Source organism: Chroicocephalus ridibundus, chromosome 3, assembly GCF_963924245.1.
Source record: "Chroicocephalus ridibundus chromosome 3, bChrRid1.1, whole genome shotgun sequence".
Classification (NCBI taxonomy): domain Eukaryota; kingdom Metazoa; phylum Chordata; class Aves; order Charadriiformes; family Laridae; genus Chroicocephalus; species Chroicocephalus ridibundus.
The window spans coordinates 122,192,650-122,215,666 of NC_086286.1; the positions used below are offsets into that span (position 1 = coordinate 122,192,650).

The 23,017-nt window shown below is 41.7% G+C and overlaps 1 protein-coding gene across 1 annotated transcript; it reads right to left on the reverse strand.

Moving 5' to 3' along the window:
- Positions 1-1,245: 1,245 nt before the first annotated feature.
- Positions 1,246-22,707, reverse strand: OPN5 (opsin 5). The gene is made up of 6 exons (XM_063331267.1): positions 22,554-22,707; positions 14,986-15,105; positions 10,155-10,325; positions 6,036-6,370; positions 2,792-3,036; positions 1,246-1,500 (listed from the first exon to the last, which is right to left on the reverse strand). Exons 1-6 carry the CDS (start codon positions 22,690-22,692, stop codon positions 1,437-1,439), a joined length of 1,074 nt encoding a protein of 357 aa, XP_063187337.1. The 5' UTR covers positions 22,693-22,707; the 3' UTR covers positions 1,246-1,436.
- Positions 22,708-23,017: the final 310 nt, after the last annotated feature.

Here is a 23,017-nt window from a genome sequence, read left to right on the forward strand (position 1 = left end):
ACTTTAACCCCTGTAACTTTTTTTTTTAAATAAACAGCACAAATCATCAGGGAAGAATCTTTGATTTACAATTCACTTATTTTTATAGTATCATATTCTTCCCAAAGAAATTACATACAAACATCAAAACCATTATTTTAAGCACTGATAATCTGCTTATACTCAAAGGCTAATGTTTGGTCTGTAGTGATGCCTCTACCTTAAGGTAAATCCGAAAAAGAAAACGAAGAGAATGGGAATAATTATGGTTCAGATCCAATGCAACTATTTTGGCTGCCTTACTCTGCAGGTCTTTTCAAGGCACATTGTTTTTCTATTTGAGTGTTTTAGGAACTTACAAGCTTTGTTTTAGTAGGATTGTTGTTCTCCTAAATCTTTTCTAATCCTCATCCATCCAGGACTTAGGGTTTAAAAATTGGAATCAACTGCACCTGAAAAAGACTTCTCTGCTACCTATGCCGTAACCTTTCTCATTGATTCACTAGTTTTGACTCTGGTTTTGTGCTTCGGATTGAGGAAGGATTTGTCATTTTATTTTTAAAAATGATCTTATAAGGAACGGTGAAAAGTACAATACAAGGTGAAAAAAGCCAGCTACCATTCAAGAAGTCAAACCTGTCTGCTTATCGCCATCACATTTCATTGTAATTTTGGCCAGAGAATGGTAAAAGGATGTGCAAACTATCAGTTTGCTCCGTTTGCCTTCCATGGGGCTGACTTGATTTAGGTTCTGCTTTTTTTATTGCAAGCCATTCATGATTCCAAATTGCTTAAATGAAACTTGCATTTGACCAAGAGACCTTTCCCCTCCCGTTCACAAATACTGCCCATCTGTGGGGTGCGTGTGGCACTTCTCACCTTGCCTTGACTGAAAGCAAAATATTTCTGAATATTGAAGGACTGAAGTCAAAGTGGTTTTAATACAGCTTGTAGCCACGTGAGTTGGAGATAATCAGTAGGCTAATGTTTCTCCAATGGGTGATTTGGAGCCCTCATAAGTGAAGCTCTGACTCTGTTTTTTCCTCTAAGGAATCCTTTCTCTCGTGCTCCAGTTCTCCAGTGACTGCAGTAGGAATACAGGGAGATTAGCTTTAGCAAACTAAAACTGGCCTTCGTGAATATTTTCCTTTCCATGAAGGAAAATATTGTCCAAACTATCGCTTCTGTTAGTCCTAAAAAAAAAGTATGGCTCTGAAATGACTAAAAATTTTATATACTTATGAATCTTCTCTGTTCCTTCTTCCTCTGAGTACTTAAAGTATTTGCCCAGCTCAAATCGCACTGTTTTGGTCGGGATGGAAAGAACTGCATTGTACGTAGGACTAGGGAGTAAAATAAAACTGTCATCATGTTTTCATTTATTTACAGAAAGAGGAACTGGAAACAGCGTGATTGTTTGTCATCAGGTTTTCATCTGCTGTATGTGAAATGAGCCTTCATACTTCCAGTTGGGTTTCGTTCATCGCCGTCGAGTCTCTGTGTGCAGATATGGTATACATCCTGCAGGAAGGAGAAAGCACAACAATCGTTTTGTTTGTACCAAGCTGACAATTAAGTTTCTCATTCAGGGAGGTGATTTTTCCAGATCATTTTCTTCACTGCACAGGCCTAGGAAAGCCAACTTGCGTTCAGCGTGAGGGACTAGATGAAACCTCTTTCCTCTTTCAAAGTGATAGCATGGAGGTTAAACACAAATCCAGCCTCCAAAGATTCATTGAAGGCTACTTCGGATTTATCACCCATTTGCCTAAACTGCAGATGGACTTTTGATAAGCTATAAATTCATCACCTCAAACACTTACAACATACATCAACTCTGTATGTTCTGCAGATGAGATAAATCTGAGTGTAAGATTATGGAATAATCTGCTAAGGGAAGCTGTGGAAGCTCGAGATATTGACTCACTCCCTGAACAATACATCAAAAAATGCTGGAATTGGTAAAGTAATAATATAAATAATGAAATGGGCCTTCATGCCTCTAATAAGTACATACCAAGGCATGTATGTGCTAGGCTTTAGAAGCAAATTACTCTAGTGGAATCCTATCCTTATATGGGGTAGGGCATTTTTGGCCTTGGTATCAGTCTACACTGTCAGATTAACACCCATCATTATCTCATTATTATTCAATCCCAGAAGTAAGAGACTTGTCTGGCATAAAACAGAACTAGAAGCATTTTTCCTCCAATTAGTGTTTCCAGGAACTCCACCTGTGGTCAGCACAGATTTTGCCAGAAAGTTGCAAATACAACACAGGCCTTTTTATGAGGCCTTATTACACTTTGATTTGTTTGTTTTGGGGGATTTTTTTGTGTGTGAGTGGTACCTACAGGGTGATTAAAGAAATATTGTCTGTCCCTGCTAATTCTGGGGCTGAAAGGCATAGTATTAACAGGTTAATTATGCAAGGAATTAACACAATTCTCTCCCATTTACTTCACTGGAAATTGAGGTCATCAACACCTTCCAGAGGTGACCCATGTGATGACATGAAACAAAAGGAACAGGAGGACAGGACTGATCCAAAAACCACTAAAACCAATGGGACTTTTTCCGACTATATCAATGGAGTTGCAGCTGTATCTAAAAGTAAAAACCATCTCCTTGCTTCTCTTTTTACACCTAGAATCACTTTACAAATTTCCACAGCAAGAAAGACCCTGAATAGGTCATGGTCAAAAACAAGAAATAAGATTCAAAGAGCTGTGACTCTTGGCAGATCTTATTTTGGTACATTTTGGGAACATCGTGTACCTGAAGATGTCTGACTTCTGAAAGAAGAAATTACCTTGATTTCTTCAGAGAGCTCTTCTTCTGCAATGTCTTCAAACCACCCGACCGGCAGCAGGCAAACTTACAATCAATGACCTGGTAAATAATTGGGTTGTACATGGCGGCTGACTTGGCAAGCAAAGTTGGTACCACTGAAAACTGAATGGGAACTGAATCCGGCTGTCCAAAGGCTGACCACACAGAGACCACAGCGTAAGGGATCCAGGCAATGAGGAACCCTGCACAGATCAACATTGCCACCTTGTGAGAGGAAAAGAGAAAAAGAGGAGATTATTCTAGCCGTTATGACACTGACAGCACAGCACAGCACAGAGCTAGGCAGAATGCAAGGGAATGGGCCACAAAATGGAAAAGGAAAATGATAACCTGCTTCAGATAAATATACAACATGAACAAAAGCTGTCACACATTTCTCTTCTCTTTATCTGGCACCTGTTTTTCTTTCACCTGACACAGAGCAGTTAATGAGTCTGGTATCACAGACCTTTAAAAATGCTATAAGGTCTGGCTAAACCTGAGGAAAGTAAATGAGATCGCAGAAAATAATAATTCTTTGACATTAAATTTAAATTTTTTAAGGAGGAAAGTCCTTTCAAAACATACAGCCTCTCTTTTTTAGGATAATATATAACATAGAGCTGTGAAAGTTTTTGAAAATTTTAGCAAGATCTTTGAAATGAACATGGGTTAAACTTGAAACATTTCCTACAGGGTTTCTCCATGGGTTGTTTTTTTTCTTTTTTTTTTTGTTTATTTAAGGAGTCTCTCACTTCTATAGCCTCTTCCAACCAAATATTCCTCAGTTTGTCAAAAAGAAACTCAGTCTGTTTTCCATTCCAGAGTGAAACAAGCATGCACTGTGAAAACAAAACCAAAAAAAATTACTAAGCACAAGTCTTCCAGAATCTGGGTCCTTTGAAATCAGATTCCAAAGATCATAAAATCAAAGTCATTGAAGAAGTTTTCAGGACTGACTTAGGTCCTTATGGTGGGGGACCCTGAGTGGCTCTGTAGGTGAGTTTGTTTAGGAGGGCACATTCCTGTCTATGTCTACTGTAGCTCCTTTTTCTGAATCACTCAGTATCAGTAACTGAGGCAAAAGCAACAGAAATGAGGAAAAGAAGAGAAGAAAAAAGATCTAATGCAGTGCTGCTTCCTCTCTTGAAGGCTGTGTCAAAAGAAGGTGTCAAAACCCAGTGGGACCAATAACCTGCCATGAGGATGGCCGCTGGCAACAGGAGGAAGGAGAAGAGTTTTGATAAGTTAGGTCTATCTTCTGCCTGCACCTCGGAGGGGTTATGTCTTCCACTGGAAAAAAAAGCCAACGTTTTAAAACCCTTTCAAAACAAGTATGGAAAAAGTGAGTCTAAAGTCATTCGATAAGGCATGAGCTGTCAAGTCTCTGAGTATGCCCACTGCAGCAAATTAAAAAATGACTGTATTTACCCAGGTAAGCTGGAATTGAAACAATTGGGAATTTATTTGAGAGCGAGAATGCTAGTACAATGTCTAGTTTCCTTCCTCCTAACCTATAGCATGCATTTGTACTCCATTAGAATCTGTAGGTGCTCTAAAAAGCAAATTTTTACCAAACATTTAGGTTGCATTCCTGGCAGATTAGAACAGAGCTGCCTTATAACACGCGGAAATGTAGCCATAGGAAAGTTTAGTATAAATATTAAACTGTTTGGTGCCAAGATTTGTGATTTATGTACTTTACCTGAACCAGCGTAACTGCACTCAGTCACAGCCTGATATAGCTTCACATGATCTCATGCAATAGCACATACTGGAGAACATATGCCATTATACTGCTGCCATTGGCACATTATTATTGATAGTAGTACATGTGCAGTCATTGGGAATAATGATTACCATTAGGATTACAACAAAAAATCATCAGAAATCACAAGGATTTTGGATATTGCATAACCCTTTGTGGAGCCCTTTGTTCCACATCTTTGATAGTAATATTATTTTCAAGAAAACGTCATTCTTCCGTGCTTTTTTTTGTTGTCTGTCAGTGAAGAAAGAGTGCACGTGAGCCAAGGATCTCAAACACAGCCTGTTTGTTATAAATTGTGCTGTGAAGTTAAATGGGTTATGATGGAGACTCATTTTCTGTATTTATATCTACCCCAACGTTATGTTCTCCACTGTAGATCTCAGACAGAAGGGACAACTTCTGTTTCGATTCATATCACATTAAAGTTTTACTTGATCCCTCCAATGTGGCAAAAATAAATATGCAACCTTAAATCAAAAGTTTTCATTGTTCTTCAAAGGAAAGGTGCTGAATAACCGCAAAAGAGTACTGCACTGAAGCAACCTTTTTTAAAAGCAATTACAGTTTTCCCAGCTGTATTGGCAGCACTGACCATACAGGTAGCTAGCTGAGATTCTCCGATATGTTTAGAAATAATGTCACTTATTGCTGTGTATTATATAACTTTCAGTTCAACTCCCCAAAACTGTAAATAAAATTTGATCAGCCAAGCAAAGGATGCTGCTCGTCTCCCTCTTGGCTTGGCTTACAGAGGCTGGTGAATCTTTTACAGCTGAGGAATCTGGTTTTGTTCGATACAAGTTTTTATTTTGAGAGATTTCCTGGCACAATAACCAGCATGAGAAAGGATCATGACTGTCACCATTGCCAAGTAGAAAACAGATTCAATCAGAAAGGGAAAACAGGGTACGGTCTGAGATGGAAAATTAATTTTATCACTTCAGTGCATTTTTATCAGCAGCTCATGGCTGAACCTAAATGATAAATTATTTGCATAAAAACAATTGCAATGTCACAGGAGTGACTTTGGTTTATATCTTCATTAACAGAGGAATGTAAGCTGTCTGAAAGTTTTATTTCCCTGCTTCAATAATCTGCTTTTTGTCTGTTTTTCTGTTATAATTCCTGGGCACCTTGAACTCCTTAACATAATTCTTCACAACCGCTTCTGAAAGCAAAGGGAGTTTTATAATGGGGAGCAGGGCCACAGGGAGATGGTGTGACTTGTATAAGGTCACCCTGAATCACAGTCTCGGGGACTTGAGTGCCCTAATCAGAAAATTATGTTTCAACCCCTGTCTTCTCGTACCATGATAGCAATAGAGGAGAAAGCTAAAAGAACCGCCTTCAGAGCATTGCACTATTGCTTAGCATAGGAGAGCATATGGTTGAAGTTCTCCAAGCCTGCTTTCACAACCCAACAAAGCAAACTGAGTTAAATCTTCCTACCTACCTTGGTCAGCTTCATTTCAAGTATGTGGCTGTTCTGAATCCTGGTGTCATAGTGAGCAACCTCTTTGGTGGATGATTTGACTTTTAAAATGATTTTGACGTAGGAAAACACAATCACCGCCGTTGGGAACAGGAGGCAGAAGAACAGAATACTGAGAATAAAAGCCTGTCCAGCCACCGAAGCCTGTGCCAACCACCAGTCCAGAGTGCAGGAGGTCCCAAATGGCTCAGGGGCATAGCTCCCCACACCAGCAAAAGGCACCGTAGCCCAGAACGTAGCATAGGCCCAGATTATTGCCAGACAGATAAATGCATGATGTCTCTTAAGCCAGGTACCTGGAAGAAAATTCAAGAGTTACAACCTCAGGTCCACATGTGTTTGGCACAATAGAACATGTTCATCTACACATGCAGCAGGGGTTCGCTTAGCTGTTTAACAACAGCTCTGTAGGGTCCATCATTCAGAGTGCTGGAGCCTTGGAGCACCACTGCTGTGAGGACAGGCTGAGAGAGTTGGGGTTGTTCAGCCTGGAGAAGAGAAGGCTCCAGGGAGACCTTAGAGCCCCTTCCAGTACCTGAAGGAGGGCTACAGGAAGGATGGGGAGAGACTCATTATCAGGGAGTGGAGTGATAGGATGAGGGGCAATGGTTTTAAACGGAGAAAGGGTAGATTTAAATTAGGTTAACGGGCACAAACTTGAGCATAGGAAGTTCCACCTAAACATGAGGAGGAACTTCTTTCCTTTGAGGGTGGCAGAGCCCTGGCAGAGGCTGCCCAGAGAGGTGGTGGAGTCTCCGTCTCTGAAGACATTCCAAACCCGCCTGGACGCGTTCCTGTGCCACCTGCTCTGGGTGACCCTGCTCTGGCAGGGGGTTGGACGAGATGATCTCCAGAGGTCACTTCCAACCCCTACCTTTCTGTCATTCTGTGATTCAGCTAGCTGTTAGGAAAATCTTTTTAATAGTAGGAAAAATGAAGGATTAGGTGCCTCTAAGGAGATTACAATGTTTCTACCACCAATAAGTTAAAAAATGATTCAGATAGATAGGCAACTGTCAGATGCAGGTATAGACAAAAGGCAACGTAAATTATCACTGGACGCCTTCCAGCCATAGGATTAGGTCAGTGGGCTGAGGTTCTATCAAACATTGCTATTAATAATGAGCAGTTTCTTCAGAGACTTGTCTGATGAAGACATCTCTCCAGACTATCAGTCAGCTGAAGAAGATTTGGGAAAAGTTGACTGGCTGAGAGAGTTGGGGTTGTTTAGCCTGGAGAGGAGAAGGCTCCAGGGAGATCTTCTAGCGGCCTTCCAGTACCTAAAGGGGGCCTAGAGGAAGGATGGGGAGGGACTCTTTATCAGGGAGTGGAGCGATAAGACATGGGGTAACAGCCTCAGACTGAAACAGGGGAGGTTTAGATTAGATATCAGGAAGAAATTTTTTACTGTCGGGGTGGTGAGACATTGGCCCAGGTTGCCCAGAGAAGTTGTGGCTGCCCCATCCTTGGAGGTGTTCAAGGCCAGGCTGGATGGGGCTTTGAGCAGTATGGTCTTGTGGGAGGTGTCCCTGCCCATGGCAGGGGGGTTGGAACGAGATGATCTTTACGGTGCCTTCCAACCTAAACCATTTTATGATTCTATGATTCTATAACTAAGTGTTTAACTCAATGTTTCATTACTCAGTATGAAGGCTCACTACCTGCAACTGTATAATGTAACTTACATTTTTCCCTAATCCTCCTGTCATATATTAACTGGCTAAAGTTGTATCTCAGGACACTTCTCAACATAAATTATTAACCCAAGTGACTGAAAGGCAAGGTTTTACAGAGGAAATAACATATCCAAGATTTATCTTTACCTTGTCATTCTTTTCCAATACAGTAAATCACCATGTGTGTATTGTCAGAAGTATTTGTAATAGGGGTTTTCATGTATCCTTGCTTATTTTTTTTTTATTAAATGCTAATGGCATGCCTGGAGCTGCAGAGTGGAATGTTGTCTGTCTGCTTATCTTGAATACAACTGTAATTCATCTAGAAAAAGCTTCAGTTTACAAGCCTTCCACCATCACATATGTTCAACATGTTGGATTCATACAGGACTAACAAGTTATAACCTATGATTTATGCAGAAACTCAGACTCTGGTATTATAACAGCTCCTTCCACCTTGAATCTGTTTTCATTTCCCGTCCACTGACATTGAGGAACTTTCTTCAGGTTTTGAGAATGACTTAAAACAAAACCAAAGGAAAGAAATAACTGTAATTTGGATGTGTCCAGTGCCCCTTCCCCAGCTGGGAAGATCACTGGAAGAAGGAAAATGAGCACTGACTGACAAATGATGTATTCAAGCACAATGGCTGAGATACAGAAAGGTGGTTTGTTGTGTTTAGTCATGGAAAAACAAAGCAACAATAGTGGGAGTACTAAAAGAGCAACATTATTTTCACTGCTATTGTCAAACCATAGCAACCTATTACAAAAAAAAAAAACCAAAAAAAAACCCAAACAAACCCAAACCCAAAGAAACAGTTGCTGCTTTGGAGCAAAATGAAGGTGTAGGATATTTTAGGTGCTCTGGTTCCTGAAGACTGATTTAGGCCTTATACAGAAAATGGCTAAGTTAACCACCTAGACTGAACATGCTAAATTTGTTTATTGCTCTCCATCATGTTGCATGGACAGCCATGATCAGATATCCCCTGAGAAAAATGGTATTGAAGTGTTATGTCTCTCTTGAACTAAGATGTCATACTAAATACCAGAGCTCACAACACGAATGCAGCCGGCCATGAAATATTTACTTCAGCTCACCAAGTCTGTGAAAAATTGTCTATGATTTGGGTTGCCACTGAATTATTTTGAGAAGACTTTTATAGAAAGAACTGAAATCCTGCTTAATGTGAATAGTGTATTTAGAACTCAGCTAAGGAGACCTTCCCTGCATTCACATTTAAGGAAAAAGGTATGCAAGGGCATGTAGCGATAGGACGAGGGACAGTGGTTTTAAACTAGAGCAGGGTGGGTTTAGATTAGACATTAGGAAGAAGTTCTTTACACTGAGGGTGGTGAGACACTGGCCCAGGTTGCCCAGAGAGGTGGTGGAGGCCCCATCCCTGGAGACATTCAGGGTCAGGCTTGATGAGGCTCTGAGCAACCTGATCTAGTTGAAGATGTCCCTGCTGACTGCAGGGGGGTTGGACTAGATGACCTTTAAAGGTTCCTTACAACCCAACACGTTCTATGATTCTATGATATGCCAGGATCTATGATAGCAGATCTTAGCGCAGTACCACAGCTTTTACTTGACAGCACACTCAGCTATTGGACAGACCAGCATAGTTACACTTTCTAGCTGCAAACATTTCCTATAGCTTAACATTACATGATTGATATCATATGTCATTATAATGAAAACTGTTGTATGTCTCTCAAGTCACAAGGACAAGGTGTTTGTTATATATGTAAAGTCACCTTGAGTATTCCCTGTATTTTGTTGGGGAGCCAGTGGCTTTCAACGCAAGAAAAACATCTTTTCTGAACTGTGACAACATCTTTTAACTGGAAAGAATGAAGCATATAACACTTCATATTCAAGAGATATAAGATATTGATGGATATGGTGATAACAGCTTTCATTGCCAAATTCATTTCATCCTCTCGGGTTCCATCTCCATATTAGAGAGATGATACCACATTATGACCTATTGCATATCCAGATCTTTTAGCAATAACAATAGCTTGCCACGTATCTTAAAGCAATTTAGGCCTCTAATAAGGAATACTTTTGTCTGTTGGTCCATAAAACCTTTCAATATGTGCAATACCTGCATCTGTTAATGTTAATAGGTCTTGATAGACACAAAGAGATTTATCTATGAGCGATTACTAAAACTCGTGGCTTAAGAAGACAGTAGAGAGACGACAACAAAGGTGATACATCCAGCAATACAAATTTAGCTGGGATTATTTGGATCATGCAAATAAGTTTCTCTTATCTGTGTATTCTCCTCTACATTTACATTCTGAAGAGCTTAAGTATGATTGCAGTCTAGAAAACTCTATCACTTAATCTAATTTTTCTGTAGCCAGTTAATATAGTTTTCTTTCTTACCATAAGACAAGTGGCAGATTTTTAGGTACCTATCCAAGCTGACAGCTGTCATGGTAATAAGGCTCCCACAGCCGAAGAAGAAACCGGCCCATCCATACCAGCGGCAGCCCATCCATCCAAACACCCAGCGGTGAGAAAAGAAGGAAATGATACTAAAGGGCTTTCCTACAACTGCAAAAGGAGAAAAGAATGTCAGTTGACTGATAAAATAAATCACTGATAAAACCACCCTTTTTCAGAAAAGCAAACCTTCCCCTTTGTCCAAAGCTAATACCAGTAAAAATGCTCTGCAAGGTGGAGAGAGGGCTTCAGGCACAACAGATGTGATGACTTGAGTGCCCTCCATCCACAGGACTCGGGGCAATGAAGCTGGTGAGGGGTCTTGAGAGTAAGTCCTATGAGGAGCGACTGAGGGAGCTGGGGTTGTTTAGCTTAGAGAAATGGAGGCTGAGGGGAGACCTCACTCTCTACAACTACTTGAAAGGAGGGTGTAGAGAGGTGGGGATCGGTAACAGGTGATAGGACAAGAGGAAAAACCCTCAAGTTGTGCCAGGGGAGGTTTAGATTAGATATTAGGAAAAATTTTTACACTGAAAGGGTTATCAAGTATTGGAACAGGCTGCCCAGGGGAGTGGTTGAGGCACCATCCCTGGAGGTATTTAAAAGACGGGTAGACATAGAGCTTAGAGATATGGGTTAGTGATGGTTTTTGTCAGAGTTAGGTTGATGGTTGGACTTGATGATCTGAAAGGTCCCTTCCAACCCAGGCGATTCTATGATTCTATGACTGAGCCCGAGACAACTGTAGATAGATCCCATAGCATCTACGATGTGGTAGGATGAGACAAGTCTGCAGAATGGAAACAAGTGCTTTCCCGCCAACCACGTGAACCAGAATTAAACCCATACTGTGGTACTGAGCATGTGCAAGCTCTTTCCATTATGAAAACTTCAGAGTATGTGTGAAGTCCACATGCAAACACATGTAAACAGTATGGGTGATGGGTGAGTCTGGGTTTGAAACAGGCACTGATCTAGTTAGGCTACATCCCTATAATCAATTGAGTGTCTTCAAATGCAGGATAAAGAAATTTGCCTTCAAAGGGGACTTCTGCAAACCAACCAAGGCCCAACAGTAGGATGCAGACTGTGGTAAAGTGTTAGGTTAGAAAGGAACATGGTGGTATGGTCTCAGCACGGACTTCAGATGTAGAAGTGGTTTCAGCTCCTGTCAATACCACACTCTTCGTTAGCGACTCTCAGCAAGACACCTGGCCACAGGCATTAGGAAGTTTTAAGCATCCACAAGCAGAAGGAAAATATCTAACTATTTTGGAGACCCTGTCCTAGCAGCGCCTTATCTCATTTCTCCATTTATAAAAGTGGATGGTGCATTATGGAAGAAGGGAAGTTAGGTCACGTGTTGTTCCATTCTCACCCTAAAACAGATTAACATTATTCATATTCTTTTTAAGTATCATGAAAATGAGGAAGTTTGGAAATTGTAATTTTCTAGTTGGAAATCTCCACTTCCTGATTTATTTAATTTTTTTTGTCTCAAACTAGACAAACAAAAAAATCAACTTTGATGGAACAGAAAACTCAAAAATTCACCATTTAGGAATATCAACAAGTTTTCCAAATCCTTCTTTTCTACCTACCAGACTGATCTGAAATGCTCCAAGGCCTGAACAGTCCAACTGCAACATTCAAACAACATTAAATATTTAACTCCACCTTCCTGTGACTACTCCTGCACAGGAGGTCACAGAGCACCTCAAGGAGCTGAAAGCATCTTAGTTGCCCTGGGCTAATTTCCCTGGCTGAACCCCACCGTCCGTAATGCCATGGTAGATCAGTGAATAGGTTTATAAAGAAGGCAAAAATGGTGTTGCAAACTGTAATTCCCACAAGATAACCTATTTATAGAAGTCAAGACAAAAGTCTCAATTTTGTTGAAGTGATCTGTAGAAAAATATTTTGGATTGTTCCCAAAAATATTCCATTTCAAATCAAACTGACGCAAAACTAAACATTCTGTTTTCATTCTTAACAGAAAATTAAAACATTTCTACCAAAACAAAATCTTACAGTAAATGGCCTTTGCTTCGTTTTCTATGCCAAAAGCATCATGATTGAAAACCCTTCAAAATAAAACTTATATAAACAGGGTATTGCAGGACTCTTTCCCTGTAGCCTGAGCCTGTAAGGGAAATTCTGCCCGAGCCTGAAGGTTGTGCTCAGGTCAATATATTATGTGCTTTCCTCCGAGCAGAATAAATGTACCTTAATTTTTCAAGCAAAAGCTGACCCCAGTGATTAAGATTTCAAGAAAAACATGAAATATGGCAATGTCTCGGGTATATGCTAAGAGTCAGCAACTTGACTCATGTAAATCATTGCCAGCTCTAAAGGCCAACACATTTATTTGCACAAAATCAAATTTCTCTTCAGCGGCACAGGACTCAGAGCACTTTATCAGTTCAAAATGAGCCTGATGCAGTTTTGAACAAGCGGCTGGTGCCACCCTGTGGAAATCTGCAGGAAGCCATTGTAGAACCCGTTTCTTGAACAAGGTGCCAAGGCAAGTGTGAAATATGAAGATTTTTGGAAAAAGTCCCATTTTCACTCCAATCAGTCCAGCAGACAGAATACATCACGTTTCTCGAGTCAACATCTTCCACAACATCTTCCACAAACCTTATGAGGAACGACTGAGGGAGCTGGGGTTGTTTAGCCTGGAGAAGAGGAGGCTGAGGGGAGACCTCATTGCCCTCTACAAATCCCTGAAAGGAGGTTGTAGAGAGATGGGGGCTGACCTCTTCTCCCTGGTGACAAGTGATAGGACGAGGGGAAACGGGTTCAAGTTACGTCAGGGGAGGTTTAGATTAGATATTAGGAGACATTTTTTCACTGAAAGGGTTATTAAACATTGGAATAGGCTGCCCAGGGAGGTGGTGGATTCACCATCTCTGGAGGTGTTTAAAAAAAGGGTAGATGGGGCACTGAGGGACATGGTTTAGAAGTGGCTCTTGTCAGGGTAGGCTAAAGGTTGGACTCGATAATCTTAAAGGTCCCTTCCAACCTCAACAATTCTATGATTCTATGATTCTATGATTAACAAAAAAGAAAAAGGAAAGAGAAGGGAGAAAAAGCACACATAGCTGTGCCAATCACAACTACTTTTAATTACAAAACTTAAACACGCAGATAGATTAAGATCCCTATGGAAGAAAAGGTGACCAAGCAGTATGTTGGTGACAGATCTTAACAGAGAAACTAGCAGCCCTCACGCTAAGAGGGCTCCCAAACAAGCTGTAATTTGTATGGTTGGGACATACAGCTGATACAGTTGGGAGGTATCTGTTTACATTCCAAATGTAGATAGCTATATAGGTATGGCTTTGTATTCCATATAGAGCTAGGGAAATTCTCCTCAAACACTTTGTCTCATTGGAGTGACTGTCAGTGGAGTCAGATATGAGCCTTATAAAATAGGACAGGCTCTTAGGACACAAAGGAATTGCGAGAACCATGGAAGCGGCAAAAAATGGTTTGTTTTTTTTTCTTCACCTCAAAGTGCTGCAAGATGTAAATAGTGTCTCCATGGCAGGTATGCCAAAGAAATCATTAGGATTTCTTTTTGTGGTAGCAGAGCAGAGATATTTAAGGTAACACCTTTCTTCTGCTGAATTCATAAGTATCTCCTTCAGAAAACCATGTTTACTGAGCGCCAAGAGGCATCACAGCTACTGGAATTTGAGGGAGTGAGAGGCTCCTTGGATGTGCGCAGTGAGAGCCCAACGAGCTTCGGATTTGTGAGGCTAGGAGCCATCATTTTATGTTGTTCCGTGCTATTTTAGGCATTTGGATGAAGGCAAAAGCATTTGGCAGAGACGAGGGGAGGAAAAGGGTGCACTGGAGCTGGGGGCAGGGGTCCCGGTATGTGTGACACACAGGAGACAGACGGCTTTGGGAGCATGGGAACATACTGTCGTTTATATTGCACCAGGGAGATCCCATGGTCAGCTGGGTCACATCAGGGCTTTATACCCATTGGATTGTCTGCCATCCAAAATATTCTTTTCTAAAGGACGTGCAGTCCTCCCCCTCCATTTGCATGTAGCCGTAAGTGGCTGAATGAGACTCATGTCAAGAGTCAAAGGAATGATCTCCAAAGGCTTTTCACTCTGCAACTTTGTGTAAACCTTTCCAAAGCTCCCACTTCTCATGCCAGGGCATCCAGGCTGTGGGGATGAAATAAAAATCCCTCCAGTTGGCTGATGTTGCTCTTACTCTATAGGTTGACACAAATGCGTATTTTCCTGACCCAAAGATAAAAGAGGACAGTCCCTAGAGAGAAAATTACTAGCTTTGATAGGCTAATGGCCACTAGGATTTTCCAATTCTTTCCCCTCATGCCCTTCACCAGTCATATTTGAATAAACATTTATTTTTGAAGTACCTGGATCCCTCCTGTTTCACCCTACAGCAAGAAAATACAATTTTCTTGAACCACAATACTGAGCTCTTTTGTGGTTAATGTGCCAGGATGCACGTGGGAGCCGTCTTTGAAGGCCTGCCCAGCGCTGGGGTGAACAGGAGTTTTGCCTGACTGATAAATCCAACCCTAATTTTTCCTCTGTATTTTTCATTTCTTTCCATCAAATTGTTTAGGAATGTTGCTTTCTACCCCTGTCTCTTATTTACATGCAAATAATAGAGAAAAAGGCATTTTTGGCTCCCCGCGAGTTCCAGAGAGCTGTCTCTTGCTGCTGCCAGAAAGAATGGTGGGATAGTAAAAATGAGTGAAAATAAGACATGAAATTACCTGAAATTCCCAGATCACACACTGCTAAATTAACAGTCATTATCTCAGCAGGTCTCAACTTCTTTTTTCGCTTTGAGGACATAAAAATAACATACCCATTCCCCAGAGTTGAAAGAATACCTTTAAAAATAAACAAAGAAAGACAATAAAATTAGAATTCACCTCAAAAACAATATCCCATCTTCCTTGTTAAATTCTCTGATATTTTCAGCCTGAACCTGTGGTCCCAAGGCTAGACACTTTACTCTGAAACACGATCATCTCATCCTCATTATGCAGCTCATAGAGACATCTACTGCAGACATCTCCCTCCCACAACAAATGCTATTTTCTCCTCTGCAGCAGGGCATCGCCTTCACCACCTGAGCCTGCACAACTATTGACCGAATGCGCATAATAGAAATCCCGTAATTCCTCCGTTCTCACCAACTCCATTTTTCTCACAAACCTTTATACAGCCACAAGAATGAAATTCAGTTGTCTGTAATCACAAGGACCCCAAACCTCTGACCAACCTTAATTTTACTAAATACTATAATTAGAGGTTGAGGGATAAGTTTCTAAAATAACGTAAATTAAGATATTAATATCACGTCTTAAATTGTACAATTGAAATTGATTTATACCATGAGAAAGAAAAATTATAAAGTGGATCCGATTTTAACTTCCAGGTGGAATTCAGTGCATGAGGAGGCATCCTGTTCATGTCGGCTGACATCTTTTTTGCCATATCTCCACCCAAGGACCCACAGCGACCACCTCTGCAAGTGGTTAATCAGCCATGGAGGCAATCACCAAAAATGGCAGGGTTTCCAGTTTCCTTAAAGAACTCAAGTCTGAAAGAGTTTGAGCCTGGAGTGAGCGTTTTGCAGTGGAAACACAGGATAGCACACGACATCCCTCTCAGGAAGCAAGAGTCACCCTCAACGGTGAACACCCCCCAGGGACCATGGCCCATGAAGGCCTCACGCAGGGGGAGAGGAGACAAGTAAGAAGGAGGAGATGCAGAAGAAAAGACTGAAGAGCAAAGTGGCAGAGACTCCAACTTTCTCTGCGGCTGTTGACTCACCAAAGGGACCTATAATGGCAAAGAGGGAGAAGGATAGACGTTGGAGTGAAGTTAAGTTAAATTCCCCACAATGAGTGTTTTGCCCACAACATTAACTGGTGAATGATCTCTCCATCTTTACCTCCACCCTGTCGTTATCTGCACTGCTTTTGTCTTCCTGTTTCCTCCCTGTCCCACTGTAAGCAGGCGGCTGCCCTGGGTGCTTGGCTGCTGGCCAAGGCCAACCCTCCACACTACTATAAAAACGTCATAAATAACCCAACTTTCCTCTGTTGATGAGGCAGGAAAGTCGCTCTTCATGGTGCCTTCCTACACATGGCTCTGGTGGTGCAAACTCTGCCATATTCCATGTTTCAAGATCCCAGCAGCCCCCCATCCGCCCAGCAATGCCGCCCTCTCCAAATATTGTACCTTTGAACACCAAATAATTTTCATCAGAGTCTGCTGGGAGGCCAGACCTCAGGAATTAAACCTCAGGAATTAAATGGGTATTTCCTCTGGCCTGTCAACGGAATGATGCCCTTGCAAGGGTGCCATGTCCTCAGAGAACCAAGAAACCCAACCTGGGGACATACATGAGGCGGAGAGAAAAATGTTTCCAGGGGCTAAAACCAGACAATTTCTCAAGAAATTGAGTAACTGCGGAAAAAACTTTTACCAAACCCAGGAAAAAAATACTTTGATTTCAAATTTTTCAGTAATAAATGCAACACTCTAATTGGAAACAATTCTTATGTTTATACTGACAGTATGCTTTCTGTGTTATTTTTAAAAATAAACAGGACAGAAGCTGGCTTATCATTGAATCTTAGGTTTTCTCAGCTAATTTGATTTATCCTTGGGGAATGAAATTTAAAGGACATCTTATACTTTTATAGCTCTGAAAATTTCATCTGAATTATAAGTAGATACTGGTATTCCTATGAATTATTTTCTTCCTTGCAGCTAAGTGAATGAATCTCAGTGCTGCTGAGTATTTTTCATATATCTTAATCCTTTTCTCTCTTAATGCCAGTTTCTCTCTAGTGATATTTAGAATATCTAGTGTGCCAGCATTCACTTCAAAATACCTTTCGAAAACACCTGGTGTTTTCACAGAACCACAGAATCACAGAATGGTTCAGGTTAGAAGGGACATTAAAGATCATACAGTTCCACCCCCCTGCCCTGGGCAGGGACACCTCCCACCGCACCAGGCTGCTCAAAGCCCCATCCGGCCTGGCCTTGAACACCTCCAGGGATGGGGCAGCCACAACTTCTCTGGGCAACCTGTTCCAGTGCCTCACCACCCTGACAATAAAAAATTTCTTCCTGATATCTAATCTAAACCTCCCCTGTTTCAGTCTGAGGCTGTTACCCCATGTCCTGTTGCTCCACTCCCTGATAAAGAGTCCCTCCCCATCCTTCATCTAGGCCCCCTTTAGGTACTGGAAGGCCGCTAGAAGGTCTCCCTGGAGCCTTCTCCTCTCCAGGCTAAACAACCCCAACGCTCTCAGCCTGTCAACTTTCCCCAAATCTTCTTCAGCGGACTGATAGCCTGGAGAGATGTCTTCATCAGACAAGTCTCTGAAGGAACTGCTCATTATTAATAACAATGTTGATAGAACCTCAGCCCACTGACCTAATCCTATGGCTGGAAGGCGTCCAGTGATAATTTACGTTGCCTTTTGTCTATACCTGCACAGTTGCCTATCTATCTGAATCATTTTTTAACTTATTGGTGGTAGAAACATTGTAATCTCCTTAGAGGCACCTAATCCTTCATTTTTCCTACTATTAAAAAGATTTTCCTAACAGCTAGCTGAATCACAGAATTACAGAATGGTAGGGGTTGGAAGGGACCTCTGGAGATCATCTCGTCCAACCCCCTCCCAGAGCAGGGTCACCCAGAGCAGGTGGCACAGGAACGCGTCCAGGCGGGTTTGGAATGTCTCCAGAGACGGAGACTCCACCACCTCTCTGGGCAGCCTGTGCCAGGGCTCTGCCACCCTCAAAGTCAAGAAGTTCCTCCTCATGTTTAGGTGGAACTTCCTATGCTCAAGTTTGTGCCCGTTACTGCTTGCCCTGTCCCCAGGAACCACTGAAAAGAGCCTGGCCCCATCCTCCTGACACCCACCCTTTAAGTATTTAGTTGATAAGGTCCCCCCTCAGTCGTCTTTTTTCCAGACTGAAGAGACCCAAATCCCTCAGTCTTTTCTTCATAAGAGAGGTGTTCCAGTCCCCTCATCATCTTGGTAGCCCTTTGCTGTCCCCTCTCCAGCAGTTCCCTGTCCTTCTTGAACCAGGGAGCCCAGAACTGGAAGTCCTTGATGGTGCAGACTCCCAGCTCTGGTAGACGCTGGCAGGCTGTGTGCCTGGGCAGACCCTGGGGTTGGAAACGGAGGAAAAAGGACTTTTCAGATATAAAATAAAGGCTATTTTCCAGAAGCAAACAGTTCAGGGCACAACTGTCCATGGCACCGTAACTCTATTACATTATACACACAATGAGCCAAGGGTGCCATAACTAAAAAAGTGACACCTACAGAGAAAGAGCCAACCTGCAGCGAAAGGTGAAAGTGTACAAAAGCAGCAATCTGAAGAAACAAGACTCCTTTTCTGCAATCTGACAGCAGTGCTAAACCATCAGAGTGAAAAGAAAAAAAAAAAATAGTAGTTCAGGATTTTCTTTTCCATTAAGCTGTTTCATAACACGCCGAGGAAGCGCTCGGCTACAGTTTGCAAATCAATAGTTACTTGCCATGGGCTTTCGAAGGAGCTGACAGCCAGCAGGTCTCCCCTCAGTCGTTAGTCACCCTACCCAGCCGTACAGTAAATCAATCAAGTCAGTGATGAAAAAGGTAGCAGGGGAAGTGACAAAGTGAAAAGAATTGGATTCTTACAACCACATGTACCATTGTTGGGGTTTTTTTCCAGACAATTAAAAAAATTACACGTGGAAATGAACTAGTTAGGACAAAAGATTCACAGAGAAATTATCACAAATTGCTCAAGACCCCTGATTTTCTTTAGAGGAAAAAAAACATATTTTTATATTTTTGAACTGCAATACTTCATTTGTACAACCAGCCTGACCCTAAAAGCTCTGACGAGTTTCCTGATAGGATCCCAGCCTTGTTCACTCATTGTTCAGCTGCTTCGCATTTTTGAAATAAATTTTAAACTCATTTGCACCTTCCATGCCTCAATCATAAAAAGATGCCCAGTAGTAACCCCCACCTCCTGGCTTCCCACCTTTCCACAGCTCGTCCCTCTCTCTGTGACCAGGATGTCCACGCAGGACATCCTCAGGAAGGGCCACCATGTCTTGGAAGGGATCTGCAAAGGAATAGGGGACATGGTTCAGTGGCAGAAGGTGACAACGGACAGGTTGACCCTGAACCACAAGTTACAATAAAAAAACCATAGAAATAGCCTCACTGGGGATGGGAGCTGAATGCTGTGGCTTGGTTTTCTCTTTTCTGCAGCTTACCCAGTTTGTGAAGTAAATCTGCATTACTGCAGAGTTACAGCAAGACACAATTATGCACAAGAGCTATTTAAGCACACAGTCTTTGCTTACTATTTTGGATTTTTGGGAGCTGCGATCAACTATAAAGCTGTCAATCAAAGCAAATTCACAGCCTCAGCAAGCCTTTGGTGTGGAATTTGGTGTCAGTGAGTAGTTTCACAGAGATGGACTTCCTTCTCCACTACCTCAAGATCCACCGTCCACCACCGAAATTCTCTAGACAGCAGCGCTTCATGTCCTAACAGAAATGTGGATGCTTTGAACTGTCGGAAATCACCTTAGTGGAAAAGGAAATTTAGGATTAATTTTGTTTGCAGGAAGTAAAACAAGCCACTCTGAGATCTACCTGGGAAAAACAAAGACTAACTTCCAAGTTCTCATATTTTTGGAGGTCCAAGGTTTTATCAAAATGTTGCCATCCACCTAGACATGAATGGGTGATAAAATACAGATCTGCACATCAACAGGAGCTAATGGTGGTGTCCCCAAGGCTCTAAGCTAAATCGATCTTGTAAGGTGTGACTCACATGTGAAGCATTAGCCCAAGCAAAGCCTTTTTTTTTTTTTCTTGGTAAGAAAAATGCGTTTAAAGACTACTTTACCCGATCTATTCAGAGGCACAGCACCTGGCATTGCTCCTTCCACCAGTTTTATTTTATTCCCTCTCTTATTTTCCAAGCTCGGATGCGTAATTCAGCTTTACTGGTGAAAAGCATCACACTCTCCTTCTTCACACAAACCCCTGTAAAAGGGGGTTTTCTGTACTTCTGCCTAAAACACTGCTTTGCTGGTCTAGAAAACATGAAACCAGTTGCTGAAGTGGCGAAACTGACCAGCAGATAAGCAATGACTGCTTAAAATCATTGCAATGATTGCGAAAAGGAATTAAAAATATCTGTGCAAGATACCAGTGGTATCTTATGCTATAGATGCAAGTCCAAGGAGGATGCAAATATGGTATTTACATGTGTATGTGAAAAGTGTACTTGACTGTAATGAAAGCTCGGCTGGAGTGTGTAATGACCATAAGGTAACTAACCAAGTAAAATTCAATGCAAAACAAGCACATGAAAAAATAAGTTAAACCCAGAGCAAAATGTAGGATACGATGTCTAAAGCGGAGTTACACATATATACAGCTGTGTATATGTATACTGAGCTATGGCTTGAACTTTCCTGGCTTGGGCCACTGGACGCAATGATTCCACCACAGGCTGTTTAATGTCAGGTCCACAACACTGGGAAGGTGGGAGTCTTACTGGTAAGTCCAATATCAGAGCAATTACCTTTTTAAACTATATTTTTTTTTTAAACTATAGTTTTTAAACTATAATTTCAGTCTCCTCACACTGCCCGTGTAAGTCTGTGCCTTCATGGTTAGCTTTTGGTTTTTCACTGGAAATTCATTATTTCTGTTCCTTGCCTTAATTTGATTATATCTATGGTTTTTCAAGACGTTTCAAACCTGGCAGGGGTATTTCTTTGGAACTGAATAAACCTACACTAAATACAGCCGATATAACAAGGCAACACAGTGTACATTGGAAGGATTCGTTTCAACTACTCAGACATATTTCCTGGGATTAAAACTAAGTTTGCTTAACCAAGTGGAAAAAAAGAACCGAGGGGGGTTGTTTTGGACAGTTCAGTGAAGACATCTGTTTGCATAGCAGTAGAAAAAATAGATATACATGGAAAGCCAGGATACATACAAAAGGCTGCATGAATACTGAGAACGGCACATGAATACTGAGATACAGCTTCACGTGCCATCTCTGCTGCTCTGAACTCCTTTTTCAATAAAGACATCAGCAGCAGAAGACAAATGAGAAATAAACGTTATTCAAGCCTTTGTGAGACCTCCACTGCAGAAAAGATTAGATGACTTAGAGCGGTCGGAGAAAAGGCAATAAGAGTAGGAAGGAGGGATGTAAAATAGTCAATGAGAAACACGATGGTAGGAGTGAAAGAGCTTTGTGTTTTGTGCAGAACTGATAGAACTAGAGAATGAATCAAAACCAAAATAAATGTCAAGGAATGCACCGCATTCAGCCCAGTATTCGGCCATTTGACACCCAGAGCCCAGCTCTGTGTAGCACAGTTTCATGACCTTGGCTCAGCTTTACTAAGAAAATAGCTGCTGAAACTGCGTAAACTAAAGCCACAAAACATAAGGAAACCTAAACCACAGAAAGAGCTGTAAGTGTTGAGGCAACAGTTAGAAGCCCGAGTACTTGAGAGCAAAGATACCGACACAAAAAGATATAACCTTGCCCCCGTCCCCAAAGCAAAGATGGTAAATCATCAAAACTAAGGACCAGTTTATTCCTAGAAGCAACAGAGACCAGTATTTCCCAGCTGAACGACAACTCCGCATATGAACACTTAGGGCAGAAATCCATCCCAGCTACCCTCTGCGTGCACTAACCAATAAATAATTGCATTTATTCCGCTTGCAAAGCCACTCTGCACATGGTAGAAGACTCCAAAACAAAAGGGAGGGGAGGGCGTTAGGCAGAAAATATTATTCAATACAACATGTAACAGAGGACAGCTGACGCTGAGCAAGATTCAAATGAGCACGTCTGAGAATGTTCCCTTTGCTGTGTAGGGACACGAGAGAGGCTTTGAAAACTGGCCATAAAACCCACATGGCCAAGGGCAAAAGCCAGTTCGGGGTGGGACTGATTAAACTGCAAGCTAGTAACCGGTCAGTAGAAAAAAATTGAGTATTTCTTCACTTTTTGATGGAAGATACACTGCTAGTCACTTTTGGCTACCTGGAGCAGCATTGTCTGTTGTCACTAACTGTTGACACCGTTGACACTGTATTTCTAACACATTCTCTCCTCTCCTACATTTTTCTTTCTAGTATGAGGAAATATATAATTACACATATAATGCACAGCAGCTTCTGCCTTCTTTGTGAGTGCCCACAAGGATGCAGTGACATAGTCCTGTTTCAAAGGCAAATTAAAAAATCATTACCAATTACTGTCAAATAAAACCCAGCTACGATGTCAGCTTCTCTAGAAAGCTTCGATGCAAAAGGGTCTTCCTTCTGGAGATAGTGAGGGAGGTATTCTTCCTGGGAGGAAGTGTTGCGATCTGACGCCATCCCATTCATGTCCAGTTCAGCTTCTGAAAAAGAAAAGAAACAGAGTTCGCAATGGGTCGCATCTGCCAGCAGAAAACGCAAAGATATTTTTGTTCATATGCAAGATGCATCCTCTTGTCTTCATTTCTGCTCTGCCACCTCCCAGGGCATTTCAGGATCCAATTCGAAATTGCATAAAGCGTCCTGCCATGATTTATTCCATGACTTACTTTGTCCCAGAATGTCATTATTCATACAGCACTCATCACGGTAATCCGTCTGAGCAGTCTCTAGGAACCAGTGTGTCGCGGCATTCAAGCCAGGGCCTCTGAAGCACCTTCCCTGAATACCTGAA

What these genes read in the sequence shown, in the direction of transcription:
- OPN5 (XM_063331267.1), bottom strand. Translation starts at nt 22,692, where the DNA reads ATGAATGGGATGGCGTCAGATCGCAACACTTCCTCCCAGGAAGAATAC. An exon ending in AATCTGCCACTTGTCTTATG is followed by an intron (nt 6,371 to 10,154) that starts GTAAGAAAGAAA and finishes ATTTTCTTCCAG; the next exon opens with GTACCTGGCTTAAGAGACAT. An exon ending in AGCTCTCTGAAGAAATCAAG is followed by an intron (nt 1,501 to 2,791) that starts GTAATTTCTTCT and finishes TCCTTCCTGCAG; the next exon opens with GATGTATACCATATCTGCAC.